General features: G+C 51.5%; 1 protein-coding gene across 1 annotated transcript in view; it reads left to right on the plus strand.

Annotated features, from left to right (window-relative positions):
* The window catches only part of Cfap46 (cilia and flagella associated protein 46), a 101,822-nt gene extending 79,827 nt beyond the window's left edge, over positions 1 to 21,995 (plus strand). The window contains exons 40-59 of the mRNA XM_041666876.1: positions 1,407 to 1,595; positions 2,372 to 2,564; positions 4,060 to 4,196; positions 4,276 to 4,455; positions 4,861 to 5,031; positions 6,513 to 6,610; positions 7,124 to 7,200; positions 7,611 to 7,705; positions 8,219 to 8,316; positions 9,132 to 9,211; positions 11,221 to 11,373; positions 15,947 to 16,017; positions 16,118 to 16,178; positions 16,253 to 16,288; positions 16,636 to 16,738; positions 17,397 to 17,512; positions 19,229 to 19,310; positions 19,640 to 19,776; positions 19,879 to 19,956; positions 21,756 to 21,995. Of these exons, the coding sequence (XP_041522810.1) occupies positions 1,407 to 1,595; positions 2,372 to 2,564; positions 4,060 to 4,196; positions 4,276 to 4,455; positions 4,861 to 5,031; positions 6,513 to 6,610; positions 7,124 to 7,200; positions 7,611 to 7,705; positions 8,219 to 8,316; positions 9,132 to 9,211; positions 11,221 to 11,373; positions 15,947 to 16,017; positions 16,118 to 16,178; positions 16,253 to 16,288; positions 16,636 to 16,738; positions 17,397 to 17,512; positions 19,229 to 19,310; positions 19,640 to 19,776; positions 19,879 to 19,956; positions 21,756 to 21,877 (2,277 nt within the window). The 3' untranslated portion in view covers positions 21,878 to 21,995. The remainder of the gene's footprint in view (positions 1 to 1,406; positions 1,596 to 2,371; positions 2,565 to 4,059; positions 4,197 to 4,275; positions 4,456 to 4,860; positions 5,032 to 6,512; positions 6,611 to 7,123; positions 7,201 to 7,610; positions 7,706 to 8,218; positions 8,317 to 9,131; positions 9,212 to 11,220; positions 11,374 to 15,946; positions 16,018 to 16,117; positions 16,179 to 16,252; positions 16,289 to 16,635; positions 16,739 to 17,396; positions 17,513 to 19,228; positions 19,311 to 19,639; positions 19,777 to 19,878; positions 19,957 to 21,755) is intronic.
* The last annotated feature ends 1,024 nt before the right edge of the window (positions 21,996 to 23,019 follow it).

Below are 23,019 nucleotides of genomic sequence, written 5' to 3' on the forward strand. Positions count from 1 at the left end.
AATGTGTGAGAAACAAGCACACATGGAAAGACAGACATCATCCTTGTGGCGTATGGAGGAGTCTCAAAACAACCAGACAGAGGTAAAGCAGACAGAACGACCACGCGCTGTAAGACGCCACGTCTCCAAAGCTGATGCTGCACCACGGAGCAGCAGACTCTTGGGAGATGGAAAGGCTGTCTTGAGCATGCCCTGCCAGAAACAGAGACAAACACATCTGTATCTTTTTACAGCATGGGGGTTTGTTGAAGAAAAATTAATTCAAAAGGATTAGGAGTGTTCATGGCAAGCAATTTGCCAGATTATCTGGCTGCTTTAGTAATCTGGCCAAGGCAAATGTGGTTCTTGTCTTCCAATCTCAATTACAAATATTAACTCATATTACACCGCACACAGTAAGTACTTCTGTATATACATATGTGTGGGTTGCAGAAGGAATACAAGTTAAAGAGGCTACCAAAGGGTTCAAGAGGTTTCAGAGGCGGGCTGAGAGAAATTTTATGGAGTTTGAATTGGAAAGAAATCCAGGAAAGAAGCTGTTGCCACAGAGACTGAGCTGAGGACCAGTCAGGTTTGAGAGCAAAAACCTAGTCATCTGCAGAGATGCCAGGGCAGAGCCAGGGCAGAGCAAGTTTGGGTCTGAATGGGCACACACGTAGACAATCAGAGACAGCTGCGTGACCAAGGGAAGCAGAAGCCTCCAGATTAGAGATTTTCTGCCTGGTGTTCTGCATGCACACACACCAGGTATCAGATGATAAACTGGTTTGGGGCCATGCCTTCACAGTGGTAGGTGTCCATCACTTTATGGGTGGTAGGTGAGAGAGTCATGTCCTTTCCCTGGTGTGACATTCTGGTAACGTTCTTGGGCCTGGTTTCCCTAATATGATTTTAATATACCTATATACCCTTATGGTTTCAGTTCACTCCAATAATTGTACAAAGCGGCTTTTTTTTTCTCCCAGGAATAACCCATGTATCTGTCCAGACTGCATAGGTTGTGGCAGACAGATGGTGGTGTTTGTGGGTCCAGCCAGGAGCTCAATCATCCTCCATCTTCAAAACCGCTTGCAAAATGGAGTCTCTCAGGGCAAAGGCCCAGCCTGAAAAACTACTGTTTATATACACAATACGAGCAGCTTAGAGCAGGAAACAGCCTGATGTCAACACAGGCTCAAGAGAGGACACGGGGGAATCCAGAGGGTGAACACCATGTTCCTTCCCTTAGGTTGGTAATAGTTTTGGTATCTATTGGCATGTCAAAATGTATATCCATTTTACAGTTCAATTTCATACTTAAAATGCATTCTGCCTATGGCAGGTCGGCTATGCTTTGTCAGAGTACTTAGCAATAGTTAGTGTTCTCGGGAAAAGGACCCTGCTTTACCCAGTCCCAACCATCTCAGTTACAGAACATCAACTCCCCACTCATGAGGAGACTGGCTCACCTCAAACTCCGCCTGATAGAAACATGCCTGGACATGCAGCAGCTCATCTGCAAGGAGGCCTTGGAGCTGCAGCTGGAGCAGGGCTCCTTTGAGAAGCTGCTTGCGGACTTCCTGCATAACACCAGCGACTTCTCATCCATCGACTTGGTGACTGCAGGGTTCCTTAGCCCCTGTTCTCTCCTGGGGGGCTGACAGTCACACTAAAAGCAGGGTGCCAAACTGTGGGACCCCAACTTCCACCCACCCCACCCCTGCCATGGCAGCTCTTGATGACTCCCATACCTTGCTGCCGGATCGCCAAGAGGATTTAACTAACAGTGAAGAGCTTATTGGAAGGCATTTCCTTTGTAGGCTTACAGCTTCCATTCCCAGGCCTTGGGGTTAGCCCCCCTCCCCCATTCCCTCCCAGCACTGCAGACAGAACAATTTGAATAAATGAATACCAATTGGAAAGAAAACCCTTCTTCCCCTTCCTTTCTTTGCTTCTTTCTCTTCCTTCCTTCCTTCCCTTCTTTCTCTCCCTTCCTTCTTTCCCTTCCCCTTCCTTCCTTTCCTTCTACACCTTCCTTCCTTCCTTCCCTTCTTCTCCCTCCCTCCTTCCTTTCTTCCTTTCCATCTTCCCCCTCCCTCCCTTCCTTCCTTCCTTCCTTCCTTCCTTCCTTCCTTCCTACAGTTAGCCTCTATCTATAAGAGTTCTGGTTTATATTAGTAGAAGTTGTCTTTGATTATCGTCCCAATATCTAAGTCCCAGAGACACCCCCTCATATTACCACACAGGACTGCATAGAGCAAAGACATCTCAAAGTGCCCAGAAGTTCCCTGCTAGGCAGTCCTGGAAGGCAGCTATCTGAGACCTCAGGGTGACTGGGTGGAGGTCACATGACAGCCATTGGTGGTGACAGAATCTCCTTGTCTTCCCTAAGCAATGGTTCATACTGAAGCGGACCCTGCCTCACACAGTGCTGGCACAGCTGGAGAGTCTGCAGCCGCTTTGCGTGGGCTGCATGGACATCCGTGCCCAGCTTCTGGTCCTGGCTGGGAAGGCCCTCCATCTGCTTTCCGTGCAGACAGACCCGGTGTACCCTTCCTTCTGCTGGGAGGAAGAACTCCTGGTAGGTGGCCATTCTTCCTGCTGAAGTCTACTCCCTGATTGTTCCACCTCGGCTGTAGAACTGGGGCATAAGAGGTGTTCCAGTAACTCAACTAGGAGGGGTCTAGCCTTGTCATCCCTCTGTCTTGGTGGCTTGTGTCTGGTTGTGCACAGGCCCCCGGGAGCTTCAAAAAACTCATGCACTGCTTGGGATACACCTAGGCCCTGGGTGTTGACCTCCATGCTAAGATGCGCCAGGATGGGTATTGTCTGCCTCTATGGCCCTCTATATACCACACGGCCCGGGAAATCTCTGAGAAGGGCAAATGACTCCTTTTCCTCTGATCCTCCCAGGGCCCACCCTCTTTTAGGCCTGGGTTCTCTAACAGAAACACTCACTAAATTCAGAAGCCTGGTGACAGTTCTTGCAAGCCTGCCTATCCCTGGTCCCCTTCCTCAGAGCCTGCACAGAGATACGTCTACCCCAAGATGGCACCAGCCTCAACAGACAAGCCAGAATGCCTAGCAGACAAACCCCTGTGGGGTTCACCCTCACAACCCAGTGTAGCAAGTCATGGCCCAGAACTCAGCGCCCAGAGAAGCTCCCAGCCAGCTAGCTCTGAAGCCCTTGGCTTAGAACCCGGGGTTATTTGTGCTGAATCCTTAGGGTATAGACAGCATGAAACCAATAAGACCCATGCTGGGTGAGCAGACGTTTGTAGCTCCTGTCAAGTCACAAAGTCAGGCTTGAGATGCGGAAGCACAAGCCCCATGGCTCTCTGTCCTGAGTTAGGGTCTTCATCTGTAATACAGTGGGGACCACTGTCTCTAGACATGTAATGATGACAGTGGGGAGCTCAGGGACTCCAGGAAGCACACCTACTTCCTCCCAGACCCCGGAGTCCCCGCCTCTTGGCATTTGTTCCTTTTCCTCTTCCTCGGTTATGCCTGGCTGCTACTGTCCAGTTTCCTGACACCAAAGCTCACCCTCCTTCTTCCGAGTTTCCTTCTTGTTTTCCAGGCGCGCTCTTTCCTCTAAGCGCCTCTCCATGAAGCCTGCTAAGTTCAATGTGGAGAACTCTCATTCTCCAAGTTCATTTCCCCAATGCCACTGTGATGGCTTCCTTGATGGGCTTGATGGCGCTAAGTGGCGTGTCTGACTCTGAGGCTCCTGCACTGTCACAGGCGTCTGTTCCTGATTATTAGCCCCATCTCACTCGTGATCACTGTCCTTGGGGATCTGCTGGTGGTCAGGGCCTGGTGGGTTTTGGCAGCACTGACACTCTTGAGAGGTGGCGTTACCCGATGCCAGGTGGGCCAGGGCCTGACTTTTCTCCCACTCTGTATGTGGGCCATGGAGAGACTGCCTTTCAGTTCCTACCAAATTGGCAACACCATTGACTCCCCCCAAACCCATGGCTCCTGAGCACTGGCAACTTCCAGGACCTACTGATCCCTACCATCTTCCCCTTCCCTAGCATCTGTGTTCCTCTCTTAGCATATGGTGTACATTGTAGGAAGGCCCCAAGCAGAACAGCCTGCGGTCGCTGGAGCCGGAGACAGACACAGAAGACAGGAATGTGGAGACCACCTCCAGGGACTCGACAACCTTGAAGGAAGCCCCCAAGGAACAAAACCGGAAGGCTGAGGGTCTGAAGGTACGCAGCCCTCCCTGCGGTATTCTGATGGCCTCTGCCTGAAGAGCCGGCCTTAGCTTGAGCTTTGCGCTGCCCGCAGAAGAGTGTGGCTCTGGCCCAGAGGTTCCTGGCTCAGACATCGGAAGTACTAATGCAGTGTTTGCAAGTCGCCCTGAGCAGCAACCTTCTGGACATCGCAGCCACTGCCAGCTTAGAGATGGTGGAGTGTATTGGCACCCTGGATCCCATAACCACCTGCCAGTTCCTGTCACTGTCGCAGGTACGGACCTCCTCTGTGCATCTCCAAAAGGGGCCTTGTCTGTCACCTTGTCTGTAAGTACCAGGTGCTGCTCTCATTAGGCAGGAACGGGGTGGCCCTGTGACTGAAAGAAGAAGGGACCCTCCTTGTTCTCTGAGTCTTAGGTTGTGCTGGTCTTCAAGGAGTGGAAGCCAGCCAGGTACCGGTTCTTGTAGCTCTGCAAACACACGCTGTGCTTACCCTGTACCCCAAGTCTCCATGGTGGAAGGTACTTCTCTCCCTCCCGTAAGCTGGCATAGTCCAGCTACACGGTGGACAGAGGTCCAGCACAGGGTGACCCACACAGACTCCCAGATGCCCATTTGAGGCTCCGTCACCCTCAGCCCTTTCCCACCGCACACACCACCCTTTTCTGCTCCGTTCCAGAGCTGTTCAACCTCAGAGATGATGCGAGATGTCCTACTCACAGCCACGATCAACACCAGCAGCTCCCAGCTGGCGGCCCTGCTGCAGCTCCACCAGCGGCTGAGGCAGCAGGACAGGACCTCCACCAGCCTGTTTGCCAGCGTGGAGCAGAGGCTGGCCTCCACTTCCAGGGTAAAGGGCAAAGGAGCCTGCCGAGCTGCTCCTGTGGCCTGGAGGCCTCTGAGCTCACTTGCTGACTGCTAAGAGGACAGCTTCTAAGTGACGCTTACCTTACCCCTTCTAGCTGTGTGGGTCTGGAGGGCCATGCAACTTCTCTGAGCCTCATGTGCTGTGGGTACAAGGACAAGAAAGCTTAGAGAATTGCAGTTCCTTCCCCCCTCTTGCCCCAGGGTAGCCTAGGTGTAGTCGGACCTTTTCATGGGGACCGCTAGCTCACAAATAATGACACGTAGATTTATTATTAATTAGGAATGCTTGTCTGCTGGCTTAGGCTTGTTCCTAACCAGCTCTTATAACTCAAATTAACCCATTTCTATTCATTCTTGTGCTGCCACGTGACTCATGGCTTGTTACCTCATCCCCTCCATGCCATGCTTCCTCTGCATCTGACTGGCATCTCCTCGTAACTCTGCCCTGAAAATTCTGCCTAGCTATTGACCGTTTAGCTTTTTATTAAACCAGTCACAGTGACCTACCTTCACACAGCGTAAAGGAATATTCCACAACACCCAGATCTTGGTAAAGTCCAGTGAGTAGCCAGTTTCATCTGTGCTCTGACCAAGTGTGTCAAGAAAAACGGTGATGACATTTCACCAGCCGCACACAAAATGGATGATGAGGGTGGCCTGGCCAGGCCACTTTCACTCTTCCTCAATCCTGACTGCCTCTTGGTCCTCCTCGGGGGTGGCCCTGCCTGCCTCTTCACCTGCCATGTGGGTACAGCCATTGGGAAAAACCCACCAGGTGCTTATTCGCTAACAAAAAGTTTCCTAAGGAACAATTGCAGTTTTGCAAACTCAAAGTTCTATCTTGAAACCATGAGCATTAGTAGCTCATAGAGGAGATCCCAGGAGACTTCCCAGGGCCCATGCTGGCTGCCTGCCCTGGGCAGCAGAGACCTTGCAGTGTGCAGTGTCTAGGATTACTCAGATTATCCATGTACAGTACTCTCGGGAAGCAGAACTGGAGGTCTGGAGTAAACCGACCCCAAGCTGGATCAGCAGCCTGCAGACTCAGGACTAGGTGGATGCCTTCAGTTAGTCTGGAAGAAGCAGTAAGGACCCCGTTTTTGTTTTGTTTTGTTTTGTTTGAGACAGGATTTCTTTGTGTAGCCCTGGCTGTCTCTGTCCTGGAACTAGTTCTGTAGACCAGGTTGGCCTCGAACTCGCAAAAATCCGCCTACCTCTGCATCCCCAGTGCTGGGATTAAAGGTGTGCGCTACCACCACCCAGCAGTTAGGACCATATTGAAGAAATGTTGTTTAAGGTTTCCAGAAACCACACCAGCAAGCCAAGCTGGACATTTTAGAGGCGCCTGTAAACGTCTCATGCCTCTGCTGCCCTCTTGTGGTAGTAATGCATTTCACAGCCCAGACCACCTGGGAGAGAGCAGTGGCCCTGAGTCCTGAGTGATTTTCCCCCTGTCACACACAGGCATGGCAGAGCCTCTGTGTCACAGATCAGCATTTCACCTTCCTGAATGAGATCCCATCCATGTTCCGGATCCTCTTTCTACAGCACTCACCAGACAGGTGAGGTCTCCCCTCCCCATCGCTGTATATTTCTACCCTGTTGAGAAGCGCAGCCAGGAAGCACAGCAAGGAGGCATGGGCATAGCAAGCTCGCCCCACCTCAGCTCCCGTCCTGAGGCAGACTGGGCTATCTAGAAAGCATACTGGACAGACTCAGCTAACCCACTTGTCAGGCGTGGGCACTCGTTCAATCCAGAGACATGGGAAGTTCTCTTCTGACCCTCCTGGGAAAGGCCAGGGTGAATTTCCGTGATGATGGGGGTGCTCTGTGATCCATGCCCACACAGGGTCTTTCTGTTAGGTCTGTGTATGCCTACGCTCCTGGGTCTTTTGTAATTTCAAGTCTCACTTGGGTTATATAGACTGATTTGTGGGCCTCTGCCTGGCAAAGGAAGCAAGGAAAGGTACCGATTGGGCGCCAGTTGCCGATTGTCTCGATGGGCTCCTGAGACCCATGTGCCTTGCCATTTACCTCCTGTGGGAATGAGCTTGTGACCGTCATTCTACCTGCAGGTCCTGTCTGTATGGTGCTGCCTTTGAGAGACCAAAGTCCATGCCTGCACCCAAGGGGAAAACGGTCTCAGTGGGCGGTAAGCTTGGGTGTGAGCAGGGCTCCTCCCATTGACTGCAGATGGGGTACAGTGACTGTGGGAACCCCCCCGCCCGACCATACAGCAGGACCTCCTGCTTCCAGATGCAGGGCTGAGGGGAGGCTGAGCCCAGGATAGAAAATAAAATCATCACGTGTTTCTAAGAGATCCAAAGGAGTCCTGCCTCCCGAGAGCTCCCCACTGTGTTTTGCCTCTGCCTGAACTTTCTGGGTACCAGACTCTGTGCTGCCCAGGGAGGAATGGGGAAGGCCATGTGAAGGCCTTCCCATCACACGCCTCGCCTCTGAGACATCAGAGTTGAAGATGTCCTCAGGGCCTCTCACATTTCCACTTGTTCACACGGAAGCTCTGCTCTGAGCCCTGTAAAGGCCGTGGGTGTGTCTCTACAGGTCACTGCAAGGTAATGCGGGTGACTATGAGTCGAACTATGTTCTCAGAGCTGTTGACCATGGTCCAGTGGATGCAGAATCAGACACAGGCCCAGGTACACAGCAAAGATAAGACCCTGAACCCAAGCCCTTGAAGTCTAAGGCTCCATCTACAGACTGCAGCTCATCCTAGGGAAAGTCAGGCTTCCAAGTCTTGGTTTGGGCAGAGTTCTGGGCCCAGATCTCAAGGGGATGAAGGTGAAGCCCTGGGAAAGGTGGGGAGCTCTCCTGACTCCTTGAGTTGAGTCTGGCGCCAGCAAAGGTACCTGCTTACCTCTTCTCTACAGAGCATTGGGGTTAGCTGTCCTGGGTCTATCCCTACCACTGGGATACTCCATAGTGTCAGCAGAGACAGGGACAGGGCTGAGATGTCAGGACAGTCTCCAGAAAACCACTAGGAGCACTGTGCTGGGAAGGACCAAAGCATGTCAACACTCTGTCTGGAAGGGTTGAAGCTCAGTTCCTTCCCTGGGTTTTTCCCAGTTTGGTAGGAAGTCCCTATGTAGACACCCATGAACAATAGGCTGTGCTTTGGGTTGGGACAGAAATTGGACACCTTGAATGATGAGGAGCAAGACCCATGTGTGCAGAGGCTGAATAACATCCTGGAATACATGGAGGAATATATGAAGCCCATCGCCCCCCTGTTCACCTTCCCAGATGCCAGGTATCAACACGTCATTTCCTCTGAAAGTTTCCAGGAGCAGCCAGCTTCCTGTCACCAGGTGATGGGCAGTTGTCCCTAGCTGAAGCAGGAGCTAGAGACTGTTGGGCATGGGCTACAACTCCCGCAGTAACCAGAATCTTCCCGGAGCCCCAGGAAAGGTCAGCCAGGTGTAGCTGAAGGCCAGCTCTGACTCCAGATCTGAACAGCAAAGTACCGATGTGAGCCGAGTAGCCAGCTGTGATGGGTAGAAAACCAGAGCTGGGTCCTGAGAATGCCCTCCACATGGAAACTGGTCTCTGAGTGTCCGGTCCCTACTAAGAACAAACCGAAGAGCCTGGCTGCTGCTGCCCCTGCCCCACTGACCTCCTGCTCTGAGGATGGTGTAGGAGAACTAGCAGGTCCCCAGGACTCAGGCTGGGCATTCATTCTGAAAGAAGAGAAGGCAGGTGGAAGGAGGCGGTGGCCTTCTTGTCCAGCAGCAGGAGCCCACCCTGAGGTCCCTGTCTGTTGACACTCTGTGAAACTCCTCTGGTATAGAGATGGCCCTCAGTGATTGCTGGGTGTGGTAGCACATGTCTTCAATCCCAGCACTGAGGAGGCAGAGGCAGGTGGATCTCTGTGAGCTCAAGGCCAGCCTGGTTTACATGGAGAACTGTGGGCCCAGCGAGAGCTGTATTGCAAGACTGGTTATGCCTTTAAGAAACAAAACAAAGCAGCAATTATTGGCTGAGGAACAGGCTGGGTGGTGCCTCTCATAGTCTTTGAATATCTTCCTATGCTTTCTAAAGTCTGAACACAGTCGCTCTGAATTTCAGAACACAGATGGCAATGTCAATGGCGGACGCAGGAAAACACAGAGCCAAAGAGAAAGATAGGAAGCTCTCTCTCCCTTTAGGTGAGTGGCAGGAGCAGACCCACAGGCCACCACTGGTTCCTGAGGAGCCTGTGTGGGCACTCACCCTCCCATCGGGAAAAACCTAGGTGGGTCAGGAGTCACAGGTTCCATGCCCAAACATTCCCACACCCAAGTGTTACCCAGGCGACTTGAGGTCCCCAGTACACAATTACCCAATGCGAGGTGAAAGGTCATAAATCAGTGCTTCTTGGTCTTCCTAATGCAGTGACCTCATGCTGTGGTGACCTCAGCCATAAAATCATTTTCATTGCTACTTTTTACAACTGTCATTTTGCTACGGTTATGAATCATAATGTAAATATCCATGTTTTCCGATGGTCTCAGGCAACCCCTATGAAGAGTCATTTGGTCCCCAAAGGGGTCTCGACCCATAGGTTGAGGACCACTGCCCTAGAAGGTGCTGGGCACGGAGACTGACGGCTCACTGAAAGGGGTTGTCCAACAGCAGAGCCACCCTGCCCTTTCTGAGAAAATGGTCACTTCTTGACACCCGCAGTGCCTATAAGCAAGAGCAATAGTGCTGACCCAGCCCTCGCTCCCCTGGCCAGGCAGCAGGAGGTGGCTCTGCTGATGTTTCTAGGAAAGATGGGTCTTGTGGGCCTGCCTTAGGGAGCTCATCAGAGGCAGCCATGGGAAGGCGCTCTGTCCCATCCACCTGGTACTCATATGTGGTCTCTGCTGGAGGCACTGTCTGTGGGTATCTTTAGCATAGCCCTGCAGATTTGATTCCTGCTGAAAAGAATGGGAGGGTGCTCTTTTTTAAAATTATAGTATAATGTGGCATTTTATTTATTCTGTCAATTAAAAATGCAATTAAAATTATAATATTAATTGAACTTAATCTAAGAAATCAATTATCATGTTTTTACATGTCAATATTCGGTATTAAAAGGACAGTCAATATAATTATGTTCAAAATTATTCATCCCCAAACTTGTAAATATTTGGTGTTGGGATGCTACATAACTCCTGGCAGGAAGGTCGAGTGAGTGCCATCTTGGCTACTTCTGTGATTTTACTAACTTCTTTTTTAAAAGGCAATTTTCTATCTTAAATGTTGTCTGCTTTTCTATTCCCACAAAGAATTATTGACATATGGCCAAGCAGATGGCTGCTTGCCCTCCTCCCCCTCAAAAAAGCCACAATCCCCCTCCCAAGTCAAGCTGGTCACACTGCCATGACCCAGACGTTGTACGCACTGCAAGACCTGCAAGCTGTGAATGGGTTAGACCTGAATTGGGGCAAGGGGAGGTGGTGCAGAATTATTGCCTCAACCAGGGGTGTGGAGGCTTCACACTCTGTGGACAGGCTGGTCAGGCCCTGGGTCCTCGCTCCTAGACTGGGTCTCTGCCTTGCATATAATTCCCAGGATTACAAACACCAACAAAGAGTCACTGCTGGGTTTCAGGCAAACCTGCTCTGGCTCTGAAAATTAAGAAAACACAGCTGAAGTGTCCGTGGCCCCGCCTCTGGGTACCAGCATAGCTGCAGGCAGAGTGGCAGTCCTCAGCAGTCTGTGGCACATATCTGTGGGCAGTGAGAGGCTACCGTTTGGGTCAAGAGAGCAAGCCTTCCTTCCAAGATGCTCTGGAGGACTCACTGTTTGAGAAGTCCTCTGGGAGGAGTTTTCATCAGCCTGGACTTTACCCGTCCTGCTTTGGGAGTCAGGTGTCCTGAGATGTAGCATCCTTTAAGGTGTGCCACTAAGTCTGGGCTCTGCCCAGGTCCACGCTGTGAGCTTGATCTCACCATCCAAACCAGCAGCTGCCTCAGGGACCCTAGCACGCCATCAGTACAGCTGTGCATCTGCAAGCTGGGCTGGGGCTGCCCTTTTCCCTCATACCTCAATGCCGGGTACAGCTGCCACCAGGCCAGTTACCTAGACACGAAATCAGGGCTTGGAGTGACGAAGCCCAGGCTCTAGGGTCTGCCCTGCGCCCAGAGCTAGTGTTTCTCGTGTTTGAGCTGCTGTTGTTTCCCTTCCGCAGGGCAGCCTTACCCCGAGTACATGATCCTGATCGTAGACAAGCTCCTACTAGAGCTGCCCCTCGAGGGGCTCTCCATGCTCAGTGAGGTCACCTCCCTGTCAAGAGAATTGTCTCTCCAGATGCTATGGAACCGTCTCCACAAGGAGGAGCTAGGTGAGTCGTGCCTTAGCCACAGTAATGCTTAATCTCAAAATGGGCATTTTGAAATTACATTTCAGATAAAACATCGTGAACTCCTGTCAAAAGGTAAGGAGCAAGGCACTGGGGGTGCAGCCCAGTGTGGAGCATTGACCAGCATGTACAAGGCCCTGGGCACTATAGCCAGCCTTGCAAACAATTGCCAAGTGTTTTTAACATTTTCCTTGGCCCTTATTCACTCAAAATCAGTTCCAGAATAGACACTTGATGCTGAGAATGGAAAGCCCACTTGAGTCCCTGTTACCACAGTAAAGAAGAATCCTGCTGATAAAAAAAAAATAATAATAACACCCAGAATCGTTTGATTAGATGTGGAGGGGCAGTGAGGGAAAACAGGCCCTGAGTCAGGCCTGGGCAAGGCGGAAAACAAGGATTTGGGGACCATCACCTGTGAGACCGCAAGATACTTCAGTCTGTGAAAGTCCTCTAAACTATGCCTGGGGCATTCTGCTACTTTGGAATACATGTCATGCATCAATAAATAGCAAACTGGAGCTGAAAATGTGGCTCAATGATAGAGCATTCACCCAGCGCCAACAAAGCCCTTGGTTATAAACCCAGGACTGCAAAAAGTGAAAAGCAGTCAGTAATCAATAAATAAAGTTAAAAATCGATTAGACTTCTGCTGCTACTCCAGATAAAATAATGCAAGCCATATTCTTCCAACCAAGATGAAGAGAAACCGGAAAAAAGGAAGCAAGGTACCAGCCAACCCAGGATGGCAACATCCTCCAAGAGAGAGGAAATGCATGCTGTCTTAGTTAGGGTTTCTATTGCCCTGGAGAGACACCATGACCACGGTCACTCTTGTAAGGGAAAAAGATTTAATGGGATTGGCTAACATTTCCAGAGGTCATGTGACATGGTGGCATGCAGGCAGACATGGTGCTGGAGCAGGAGCTGAGGGTCCTACATCTTAACTAATAGGCAGCAGGAAGTGGTGTGAGACACTGGGTGATATCTTGAGCATGTGTGAGACCTCAAAGCCCGCCTCCACAGCGACACACTTCCCCCAGCAAGACCACACCTACTCCACAAGACCACACCTACTCCACAAGACCACACCTCCTAATAGTGCCACTCCCTTTGGGGGCCATTTTCTTTCAAACCAGCACACTTGACCCAGGAGCTTCTTAGAGACTTGTGACTCAGACATGGGCAGGAACACAGGAATAACCCAGGAGGCTCCTGGGCTGAAGGCATGCAGTTAGGAGCCTGGAGGAAAAGCTGAGAAACTTCGGGACAGCATAGCAAGAGGTGACAACTGTTTAAAAAGATCTACAGAGGACCCCATGGAGGCCAGTGAAAGTGAGGCCAGCAATAGTGACCCCAAAGATCAGGGAAAGAAGCAAGCAGCCATGGAGCAAGGGGGTGATAGCTTTTTATTTAAAAAAAAAAAAAAAAAGCCGGGTGGTGGTGGTACTCGCCTTTAATCCCAACACTTGGGAGGCAGAGGCAGCAGATCTCTGTGAGTTCGAGGCCAGCCTGGTCTGCAAGAGCTAGTTCCAGGACAGGTTCCAAAGCTACAGAGAAACCTTCTCTCGAAAAAACAACAACAAAAAACTGTTTAAAATATCTTTGAACAGACAGCTGAGTGAAAGGAAATAAGGAAATAAGAGCAATCCTTGTGGGATCTCCTGACAGGCACGGCAAGACCAGAGCAAGAGCTGCGGGGAGCTACTATGCAGGCTCTGCCAGGGCCCTATGCGGTAACTGATGCAGGGCAGCATCACTTAAAGGGGGATTGTGGTAAAATGCAAGCTAAACCCTCAAGCAAACATGAAGAACAATCCAAACCCCAGTGTTCACTCAAGATTGGTGCTGGTGGGGAGTGGGGGAAAGAAGCGGACTGTGGGAGGCACACACTGAAACTCCACACACATCCACAGCTGCTAGGGCAGCTGCAGTTGGGCAGGCCAGTGTGGAGGGTGAGGACTGGAGGCCTCCGTGCCCAAGGCTGAGCAATGGATGGGCGAGTTTGGGATGGTGGGTAGATACAGTGGGTGTCCATCAGAAGAAATGGGGTCTGCCGGGTGAAGGAACACCTGCTCTCTTCCCATTCACAGTGGCCTAAGCGTCCATCCCTGGATGAAGAGTTACAGAAGATGCTGTGTATCTATACAGCAGCCGTAGAGAAGAGGAGGGTTGCTTTAAGACAACATGGATGAGCCTGGTGGGCCTTATGCTGGGCGCAGACAGCAAGCATACACTATGCCGCTGATCCTGGGAATCTCAGAAAGTTCATCTCCACAGCAGAGAGAAAGGCAGGGGCTGGAGCCAGGAGCTGTTGCCAAGGGCACAAAATCCTAATTGCAGGAGAAAGTTTGAGAGCTCGGTTGGGTGACATGGTGATGGTGGCCAATGCAATGCCATGTTTCTTCTGGTTTTTTGTTCTTTTTTTTTTTTAAGTGGCAAAGAGTGGGGCTTAGGAGATTGTGCCAAGCAGCAGCGAAGGGAGTGTGTGGTGTGACCATTTGGCAGGTTCAGCTCCACCAGTCCAGTGTATATGTGCTTCAGAGTGGCCTGCTGTGCACCAATTGTGTTTCTCAATTCACGTAAAGAATGAATGATTAAATTAAAAATTTTAAATAATAATTAAATGGAAAGATCCGCTGTTCTGTGTAGTGGTGAAGAAGCAGAGGCACACGCTTGCCCACTGTTGGTGGGACTGCTGCTATTGCTGGGAGGGCACGCAGGACAGCCACCCTGGGAAGTGGTCGGGGGGGGGGTCATAAAAGTTACACGCTGGCCCACAGGTGACACATGCACCCCTCTCCTAGGTCTTTATACAAGAGATACAAAGGCATGTGTAGACAGAAACACTCTTAGGTCATACAACTCCCTGTGACAGTCCAAACCTTGTCCTTGCAGAGTTCTGGAGACTTGATCTGACTGGGACCGGTGAGGGAACGAAGACATCACACACACACACACACACACACACACAGAGAGAGAGAGAGAGAGAGAGAGAGAGAGAGAGAGAGAGAGAGAGAGAGAGAGATTGGGTGGACTGGGCCCAAAGGACCTTGCTGGAAGCTTGGCATGTTTGTTAGAGAGTTGAACAGAAAGACAGGGTTATTGCATAGAGCTGGACAAGGGGATGGGTTATTACAGACTGATAAACATGGAGGCAAAATTATTATGAAGAGCTAAACATATCAGCTAACCTCGGTAGGAGTGGTAGTGGAGGAACAGTCCTCAGACTGTAACTTACTGCAGGGAGAAAGTTTAGCACAATTAATAGAAACCCAGAGACAGAAATTGGGTTCAATCTAATGGTCAGAAAAGCAAAACAGCCAGCCACTGGCTCTTACCTCTACCTCAGTCTGAAATGGCAATCCTGCCTCCAGGAATCCCAGGATGAGACTGAGTGTGAGAGCTGTCTCCTCCCATCTTATATTCCTCTTTAGGGCTAGGATTAATGGCGTGCACCATTACTGCCCTGTTTCTATGGCTACTAGTGTGGTTACTGGGATTAAAGGTGTCACCACTGCCTGGTCTGTAAGGCTGACCAGGGCAGTGGTTTTATTCTCTGAACTTCAGGCAAGCTTTATTTATTAAAATACAAATGAAAATCACTACAGAAAGCCATGGTGGACTTTTCTTAACACACTACCAACATCCAAACATGGACTAGAGGAAGGTTTAGCGTTTCCTTCCGAGTCTTACCTTGGGGTATGGGATGGACTTTGCCGTTTTCCTTTTCATTAAGGTCTTTCTCTGACCCCCACAACTGAGCAGGCTCTTGATGGTCATTTGAACACCCTCTTTGAATGGATGGCACACGGTAACATATCATCAGTGAGGAGACTTATGCCCAGAGAAAGACTCAAAAGAGGGCACACAGCAGAGGAAAATTCTAGAAAAGGCAAATTGATTCCTCTTCGAAAGCAAATAAGTAACTACTTGGTAAGGATAAAGGCCTCAGGAAGCGCAAGACTGAGACGCATCTGAGGGCCTGTGTGAAGTGCAAGCTGACTCTGACAGAAGTCACCCTCTTAGTGTACCCCTGAGAAGTGTCCTTGGCAAAATGAGGATGGCAGAGAGCCAGGCCTATATCTCAACCCCACTGCCTGTGGAAGCCCTACCCTGAAAGACAGAAAAGGGAGTGGAAGGCACAGGGTGGAAAAGGGTGAATATGGTCACAGTGGGGTACAGAGTCATTCACACGTAACCTCTGGAAAGAACTGCTCACTGTCCCAGCTGAGCATAGGAAAGACACAGGCTATAAGTCTCTGTACAGAGACCCTGAGACCATCAGGGGCCCAAATACTACAGGCATTCTGGTGCATTCCTTGTGTGAGAGGTCAGTGGTCAGAAACGGGTGCCTAGAAGCCTTGGGGCTGGTCGTTCCTCAAGAGCTTTTCTTGGGCCTGGGAAGCTTTGTGTTTTGACACGACAAAAATGGGAATCAATGGTTCTCAACCTTTGAGAGTCACAAAATTCAAAATTCGACCTGAGCAGCACCTAGCGCCTTCGCGGTGCTGCGTGCCTGCTGACACGTCACACTTGCCTTTGTCCTCCACAGAAGGCAGTATGAAGAAAGAGATCAAAAACAAGGAGTTCAAGAAGAAAAGCCCAGGAAAGAAAGGCACGAAGGTAGGTGGGTGGGAGCCCAGGGGCCCCTTGCTCCGCTCAGCCTGAGTTCAATAAGGCCCAGCTGGTGGCCCAGGCGTTGATGCCTCTCTCTGTGTCGCAGAGCGCCATAATCCGGGTCATCCCACCGGAGTGCATCCTAATCGACTCGGACACTATCAAGTGTATCCTTTGCTGGGTGCTCACGGCCCCCCGGACTCTGCTTTGGTTCTTGAGCTTGTCCTTGACTCGGACCCAGTTGTCGTGGACCCTTACGAGAAGGCCCATGGCAAGGGTGAGAGCGTCACAGGGCCCTTGGTATCATGGATGTAGGGAAATCACCTCGAGTGGCCTTGGAGCTTTGGGTCTGGACACAAACTGACCGCCTTGACACTCTAAATACTTTGGGGCCTCCTCCCCTCTTCCTTCTCTCTCCCCCTCCCCCCTCTGTTATTCATCTCTTCCGACTGCTTATCCTCTGCCAGTTCCTCCATCTAAAGAGGAAAGCAGAGGCGCCAACACTCCCACCTGCGCTTAACACTCTCTCCTCCCCAGCCTCTGTCCAATCCCAGCGGCACAGGGCCCCATCCCTCACGCTCTGATGAGGAAGCCATGGCCTGTCTCTTTCAATTCTTGTTGCAGAGGTGCTGAGCCCCTTTTCCATAACCCAGGACATCCTGGAGAAGTTCCGAGATACTTACACTGCACGTTGGACGGGGCATCTGGGAAGCTTCAGCATTCCAAGGTTGGAACCTGGGTCTCCAAAAGCTGACTAAAGAGGCTGGTGCCCTCATGTGACTCCTTCCCTGCTGGCTGGATCTGCTCTGTAGAGCCCCAGGCGCAGCAATAGGCAAGGGAAGCTGTTCTAATCCCAGGGTCACTCGCCTACATGTGACCTACCCCAAGTGACCTTAGGTCCCCTTCAGGCCAAACCACCCAAAGAAGGTATACTACTAGCATAGGGTTAGGTAACTTCATGTCACTGGCCCCTGAGGGGCACGCCTTCTGTCTTCTCTGTCCGTTGATATGTATGGAACTGGGTCAGAGGGAGCCAAGTCAGTTGGTACAGGGGTAGAGGAGTAAGGCTGTCTGGGGCTGGGGTAGAGGTAGGACAGGGAGGGTGACTAAGACCATATTAGAGGTTCTATAGTACTTCCCAGAGCCAACCCCACTGGTTTGAGACGCATGTCTGTTTTTAAACTACCATTCTCAGTGGGGCCGTCCGTCTGAGGACAGCTATACACTGGGAAAACAAAAATCGTCTGGGCCCCACGACAACATAAAGGGTTCTGTATGGGTGGCAGGGGACATTCCCTGCTGGACAAACAGATCTGGAGGAGGGGCTTGCAGATACATGCCCCAGCCCAGATGTGTGATCACACCGCTGTTTCCACCCTGTGTAGCCAGACTGACTGGGAGCAGGTATTGGACAGCTGCCGAGGCTTTTTCTTCTATGGGATGGAGAGCAGCTTCCTGTCCCGCCTGGCAGTCGAAAGACTGGTAGCCATGGATCTGCAAGGTGAGACCCTGTCCCCCATCGGCAGCCCCAGCCAGGACTGCTGCTTCTTGATCCAGAGTCCAAGGCTCGGGTTGCTTCAGGAAGGCCTAGCACCCTATCCTAGCCTGTCCTCTACCTATCTGAAAACTGTCCCTGTACTCCTTCCAACAACGGTATGGCAGCCGCAGGGCCACTAACTGCCCTGGTTGCCCTCAGCACCTCCTTATATGCAGAGGACCCCTGTTCAGACCTCCAGACCCCCCCCCCATAAGAGTCAGCTGTGGAGTGTCACCTCCTATGGCTGGTCTGGTAGATACCAGAACCCTTCCAGTGTGAACATGGGTGTTTTGAGAGCCTTGTTCTCTCTGTGTGTCTGCTGACAACAGGCCCAGGAGGCCAGTGAGTCCCAGAAGTGCTGTACCCAGACATCCCAGGGAACCAAAGGGGTTCAGAGAGTTGGTAGAGGACACAGAACCAGGTGATGTATGGAGTATGGTGTGCTCACAGGCACCTGGCCAGCAAGGCCATACCGACATAGCCCTGACAACACACAGCACTCCAGGACAGCAAGCTTGGTGTTCAGACCCATGGAGAATGTGCTGCAGTGTGCTGGTCTCTGTGGGCCACAGCCATCTCAGCAACATGGCCACAGACCTCTCTGGTGTGTCCACATTCTTCCCCATACTCCAAGGTCTTATCCCCACTCACAGGAGGCTGTTTTCTCTTGGCTGCTCAGGGCCAGCCGCCTTGCATAGCCAATAGATAAGCCTTCTCAGGACCTCAGAGATGTCCCTTCCTCCCTCGTGAGCCGTATGGTCACTCGCAAGTTTACATAGCAGCTGTCTGAATGCTCTTTCCACACCAAGACACCCGTGTCCACCATGGCACGTGCTGGCCAGGAATACTTCCACGTGCATACACCAGTCATTCGCGAGTGGAGTGAGCAGGAGCCCCATGGCCAGAAACACTCAGAAGACATTTCTTGTCCCAGTGATGGAAAAAGCCCTCTTAGAAGGACTAATTCACATAAAGTAGGGGGACACATGCTGCGGTCCTTTCTAGTGTCCCCTGTTCCCAGGAGGCCATGTCCCTTCACAGATGGACATTTTCCCTTTGGGGACAGTTGCCAAAGCCCATCTCAGAGCTCAGGAACAAGAACAACCTTCGCCTCTGGGTCCATGTTGGTCCTGTAGGTAGTCACGCCAGAAACACACGCTGCCGCTTGTCTCAGTGCGCATGCCTGTCTGGGAGGGGGGGCACTCATACACAGACACTTGGGACCATCTCACATCCCAGAAGCTCTCACATCCACAGCAAACTGAGGGGTGGTAAGTTTGGTCAGCATCCAAAGCCTCTAATATTACAAGGGTACCTTTGTCCGGTCCCTCTTCAGGACCAGCTTCTTATACCACACCACACTGCAGGTAAGTTCTGAGGTGAGGTTCTCTCTCTCTCTCTCTCTCTCTCTCTCTCTCTCTCTCTCTCAACCAGTATGGAATCCCAGAAGCTTCCATAAGCGATGGGGGAGTAGAACCACTTATGCTAGGAAGAATTAGGGGTGGCCCTGAGTGCCTATTTCCTATTGCTCCCTATTTCCTGTGTGCACTCACTGGGTACCTGAAAAAAAAAAAAAACTGTTGAGAGCCCAAGCCTCAGGCGAATTAGTCAGAGTACAGCTCCCGTGGGGGTCTGGTAATGGTGTGGGTGACCACTGAGGAGCCTCACTGTGTCCTGCAGATTGCCAGATGATGGTCCTACTGGACCTGACCAAGTCCTCTGAGAGCCGGAAGCGGAAGGCAGATTACTCAGAGAACAAGAGGTACTTAGTGTCCTTGTGTCATCGGGAGCCTGTGGATGGGGAAGGGGGTGTTGTAAGCAAGTGCTGGTACAGTTCAGCTCACCCCAGGGATGGGTGGACTACCAGAGCTGGCTGGCCAACACCTTCCACCTCATGGTACCAAGTCCACTGCTGGTGGGCTCCAAGCTAGGGCTAGGAGCTGTTACCGGATGGTTTTGACAATACTCAAAAAATGCTATTTCCTGTTAAATGACATTTAACTTTTGCATGTGAGATTGAGAGCTGTTGGTGTAGGACAGGATGGAGGGAGGGACAGCAGTCCCTTGGTACTAGTCTGTGTATCCCCACAGCACATCACAACTGTCTTTGGAGAAGCCCATTGAGACCGCCATCCTTCTGAGCCTTGTAGGGGTTGAGAGCATTGTGGCTAACCAATGGCCCACGCTGCTGCAGGACAACGCACTGAGGGCCACCACCCTATGGGATAGTGAGTGGGCACCCTGGCTATCCCCAAATCTCCTTGGGCTTTTGCTAGAAGCCTGCCAAGGGTGTCCATAGCCCACCTGAAGGGTCTTTTTTTCTGCCCTAGACCTGCTAGCATTTGGCAAGCCACTTGGGAAAACAGTTCGTCTCATTCAAAGGCTAGGCAATGAAACCATTAACCAAGGTAAGGTAGAGACTGCCCTTCCATCTGCATGCCTGTGTAATGTGGTTATATTGTATCTGCCCTCGAAATGGGGAGCACCCACTTCATGAAAGAAAAGGAGAGGGAGAGGGAGGGAAGGAGGGAGGAGGGAAGGAGGGAGAGGGCATAAACCAATAAGCATTGTTCTTGTAGAGAAGCCAATGTGATCTGCTCAGCCTCTGGGTGAGGTGGAGCTGAACAAGAGCAGAGAGAGAGGGAGAGGGAGGGAGGGAGGGAGGGAGGGAGGGAGAGAGGGAGGGAGGGAGGAAAGGAGGGAGAGAGAGAGAGAGAGAGAGAGAGAGAGAGAGAGAGAGAAAGCAAAAGAGCTCAGCTGTATCCTCTAAGCAGAGATGGAGAGACCTGGGTGGTCTCTGTACTTTCTCTCTGCCCAGAGAGAGGACTCTAGGAATTTGGTCACCTAGGCTGCCTGGCCCATGGGCTCCATGCAGCCACATGGTCTCCCTAAGCCAAGACAAGAAAACATCTAGGAGGAGGAACTCCCAGACTGAGGGTGTGTCCTGCTAGAGCCAGGAGGGTCGCTCTACTCTCATCTCCTGTCCCAGTAAAATTTCCAACAGCCTCTAGCCTGGGGCAGGGGTGGGGTAAAGGTTCAGGCAGGGCTGGAGGATGTTGCCTGTTCTACAGGAGACAAACTCCACCTACCCATCCTTCAAACAAACCTTGTGCCAAGATGCGCCAGCTGCGGTGAAAGAATTTGCAGATAAATTTCACATGTGGATACTAGTGTTAAAAAAAATCAGATAAAACTCTGGCTAATTGCATTTAGCAATACACTAAAGTGAAAACGGAACATAACTCATGAAGATTTATCCAGGGAGGGAAGAAAATTGAGAAATCTGAAATACATTCGATACAACTCAGTAGGAGATTAACTTCTGAGAAATCATGTGCTCTCCGGTGCCTGGGATGCAGCTGCCAGGGAAACAAGGGGAGCTGAGTGTGTAAATGAGTTCTGAAGAGTGAATGAGTGGACAGCAGCGAATGAGTGGCTGAGGAGTGGGCGGGCGGGCGAACATGTGAGTGAAGGAGGGAGGGATGAAGGGAGGAAGGGAGGGAGGAATGAAGCTGCGAGCTAGGGATTGAATGAGTACATCTGTGAGAATAGGTGAGAGCAAGCAGCTGAGCAGTCAAGTAGAAGAAGAGGGACCAGCGAGGTGGACAAAGGTGGTGGAGCCTGGCACTCCTTCCTAACAAGCCAGAAAAAGGACTGGGCAGAGTCATGCCCAGTCCTTCTGCTCTCCAGAGTGGCCAGTGTGCTTCTTTGCCATAAACAGAGAAAGAGCAAACCGTGCAGGTCTCTAGTTCCTGTCATCACAGAGGGGCCCAAGCATGTGTTAGGGAGGAAGGGACCAAATGAGGCTTTTGCCTGTGGGTCGTCCTGCCCAGGGTAGGGGTGCCTCTGGGCTTCACAGAGGAAGCTATGAGGCCTGTCTCCAGGTTCTAGATGCGTCAGGAAGTCCAGGGGAGTAGACAGGGACTGCGATTAGATGTGATCCTGTTCCGGTAGCGTCGTTGACAACCACAAAACCAGACCACCGTAGCTTCTACACTTGACAGCACCGAGGAGCAGGAGGTAGCTAGGCTGTTGTGGTCAGGCTGCAGGGAGAACTCATGGCTCCTTGCAGCCAGAAGCACCAGCCTACTCCCTGATGCTCTCCTCTCTCTGGTATTATGCCCTTGGTGAGGCTGGACATCCTGGCAGCACCCAGGCTGCTGCCAGAGAGCTCTGGGGTTTACAGCTTGTGTCTCATGCTCCACAGATGAGGTTCCCCAGGCCTCCAGGGAAGAGATATTCTCCGAACTGCAGGCTCAGCGCTTCGAGCCACGCCCCACCTCCCTCGGCTTAGTTCTGTATGGACTGCCTCACCAAGCCATCGTGTGAGCTAAATCCCGGAATCTGTGGGGCCACCGTCCCTAGCTCTAACCCTCCGAGGAGCCTCCCCACTCAGGACTTTTCCCTCGCTTTCTGGGGTTCACCCCAGCATTGACACAGCCTGATGTGCGTCCTTCTGTCCATGACACATATCCTGAGAAGACGGCTGTTGGTGGGTATACCACTTACGCTCCTGTTTGTCCTCTTTAGCCCGCAAGTTTGTTTCCTGCTTCAGTGTTTTAGTAAACAGCTAAACTTTACACATAACTAAATGTGTGGTGTGTTTCTGGAGGTCCAGGACAGGAACTGGGGTGTCTGGCTATGATCACCACCACATTCGGATGCCGTCAAAGCTGACAGGAGGACACTATCCTTGTGTGAGCTAAGGGCAGCCACACTCACCCCACACACCTCTGGAGACATGTGTGGTCCTCCTGCCCACTGCTCTCCTGGCTGCTGTGTCAGGGCTCTTGGGAAAATATCCATCCTCTACATGATCCTTCTACAGTTCCCTCAGGGTGGTCCATGAGGTCCCGGAGGATGCTTTCAGCCATGGACAGAAAGCTGTGGATTCTCTTTGCCCATTCTGGCTCTCTGGCCAGGAAAGGGAGGGGGAGAGCAAAGAGCAGTCTACAGGGCAGAAGCTTGAAGTCCCAGTGTGTTTCATGAGCTTCCCTGACTGCTACCTCTACTAAGGGGTCAGGGTGGAGCTATTTCCCATTTTCTCTGCTAATGGCACATGCTACAGAAAGAGCAGAGGGTCATTTCACCTCATGGTTCTGGTGGCCCAGGGGATTGCTTCCAGCAATGGCCTTCCTGCTAATAAGAGTTCTGTGTCCCAAGGTGCCGCACACATCTGACAGTGAGGGGGAGGGAGTTGACCTTCCCTGGTCTCTGTCCTTCCTTTCGTAAATCCACTAGGATCCAGTCGTAGGGTCTACACCATGACCCTGTTAAATCTCAGTCACTCTTGAAGCTGGGCCCCAAACATCCACCTTTTCAAAACTCACAACAGGTGCTGACTTCTGGATAGCAGCTCTTGGGGGGCACACAGATCTCAGAAGTGGGGCTCTTTCTTCATTCTGAACTAGAGCAGTGAAAGCAAGGCTGCAGGGCTAACTGACAGCTGTTCCTCGTCCTAAGCCTTGTGG

This window comes from Microtus oregoni, unplaced genomic scaffold (assembly GCF_018167655.1).
Source record: "Microtus oregoni isolate MIOR12 unplaced genomic scaffold, Mior012 000016F_ref0000370, whole genome shotgun sequence".
Lineage (NCBI taxonomy): Eukaryota > Metazoa > Chordata > Mammalia > Rodentia > Cricetidae > Microtus > Microtus oregoni.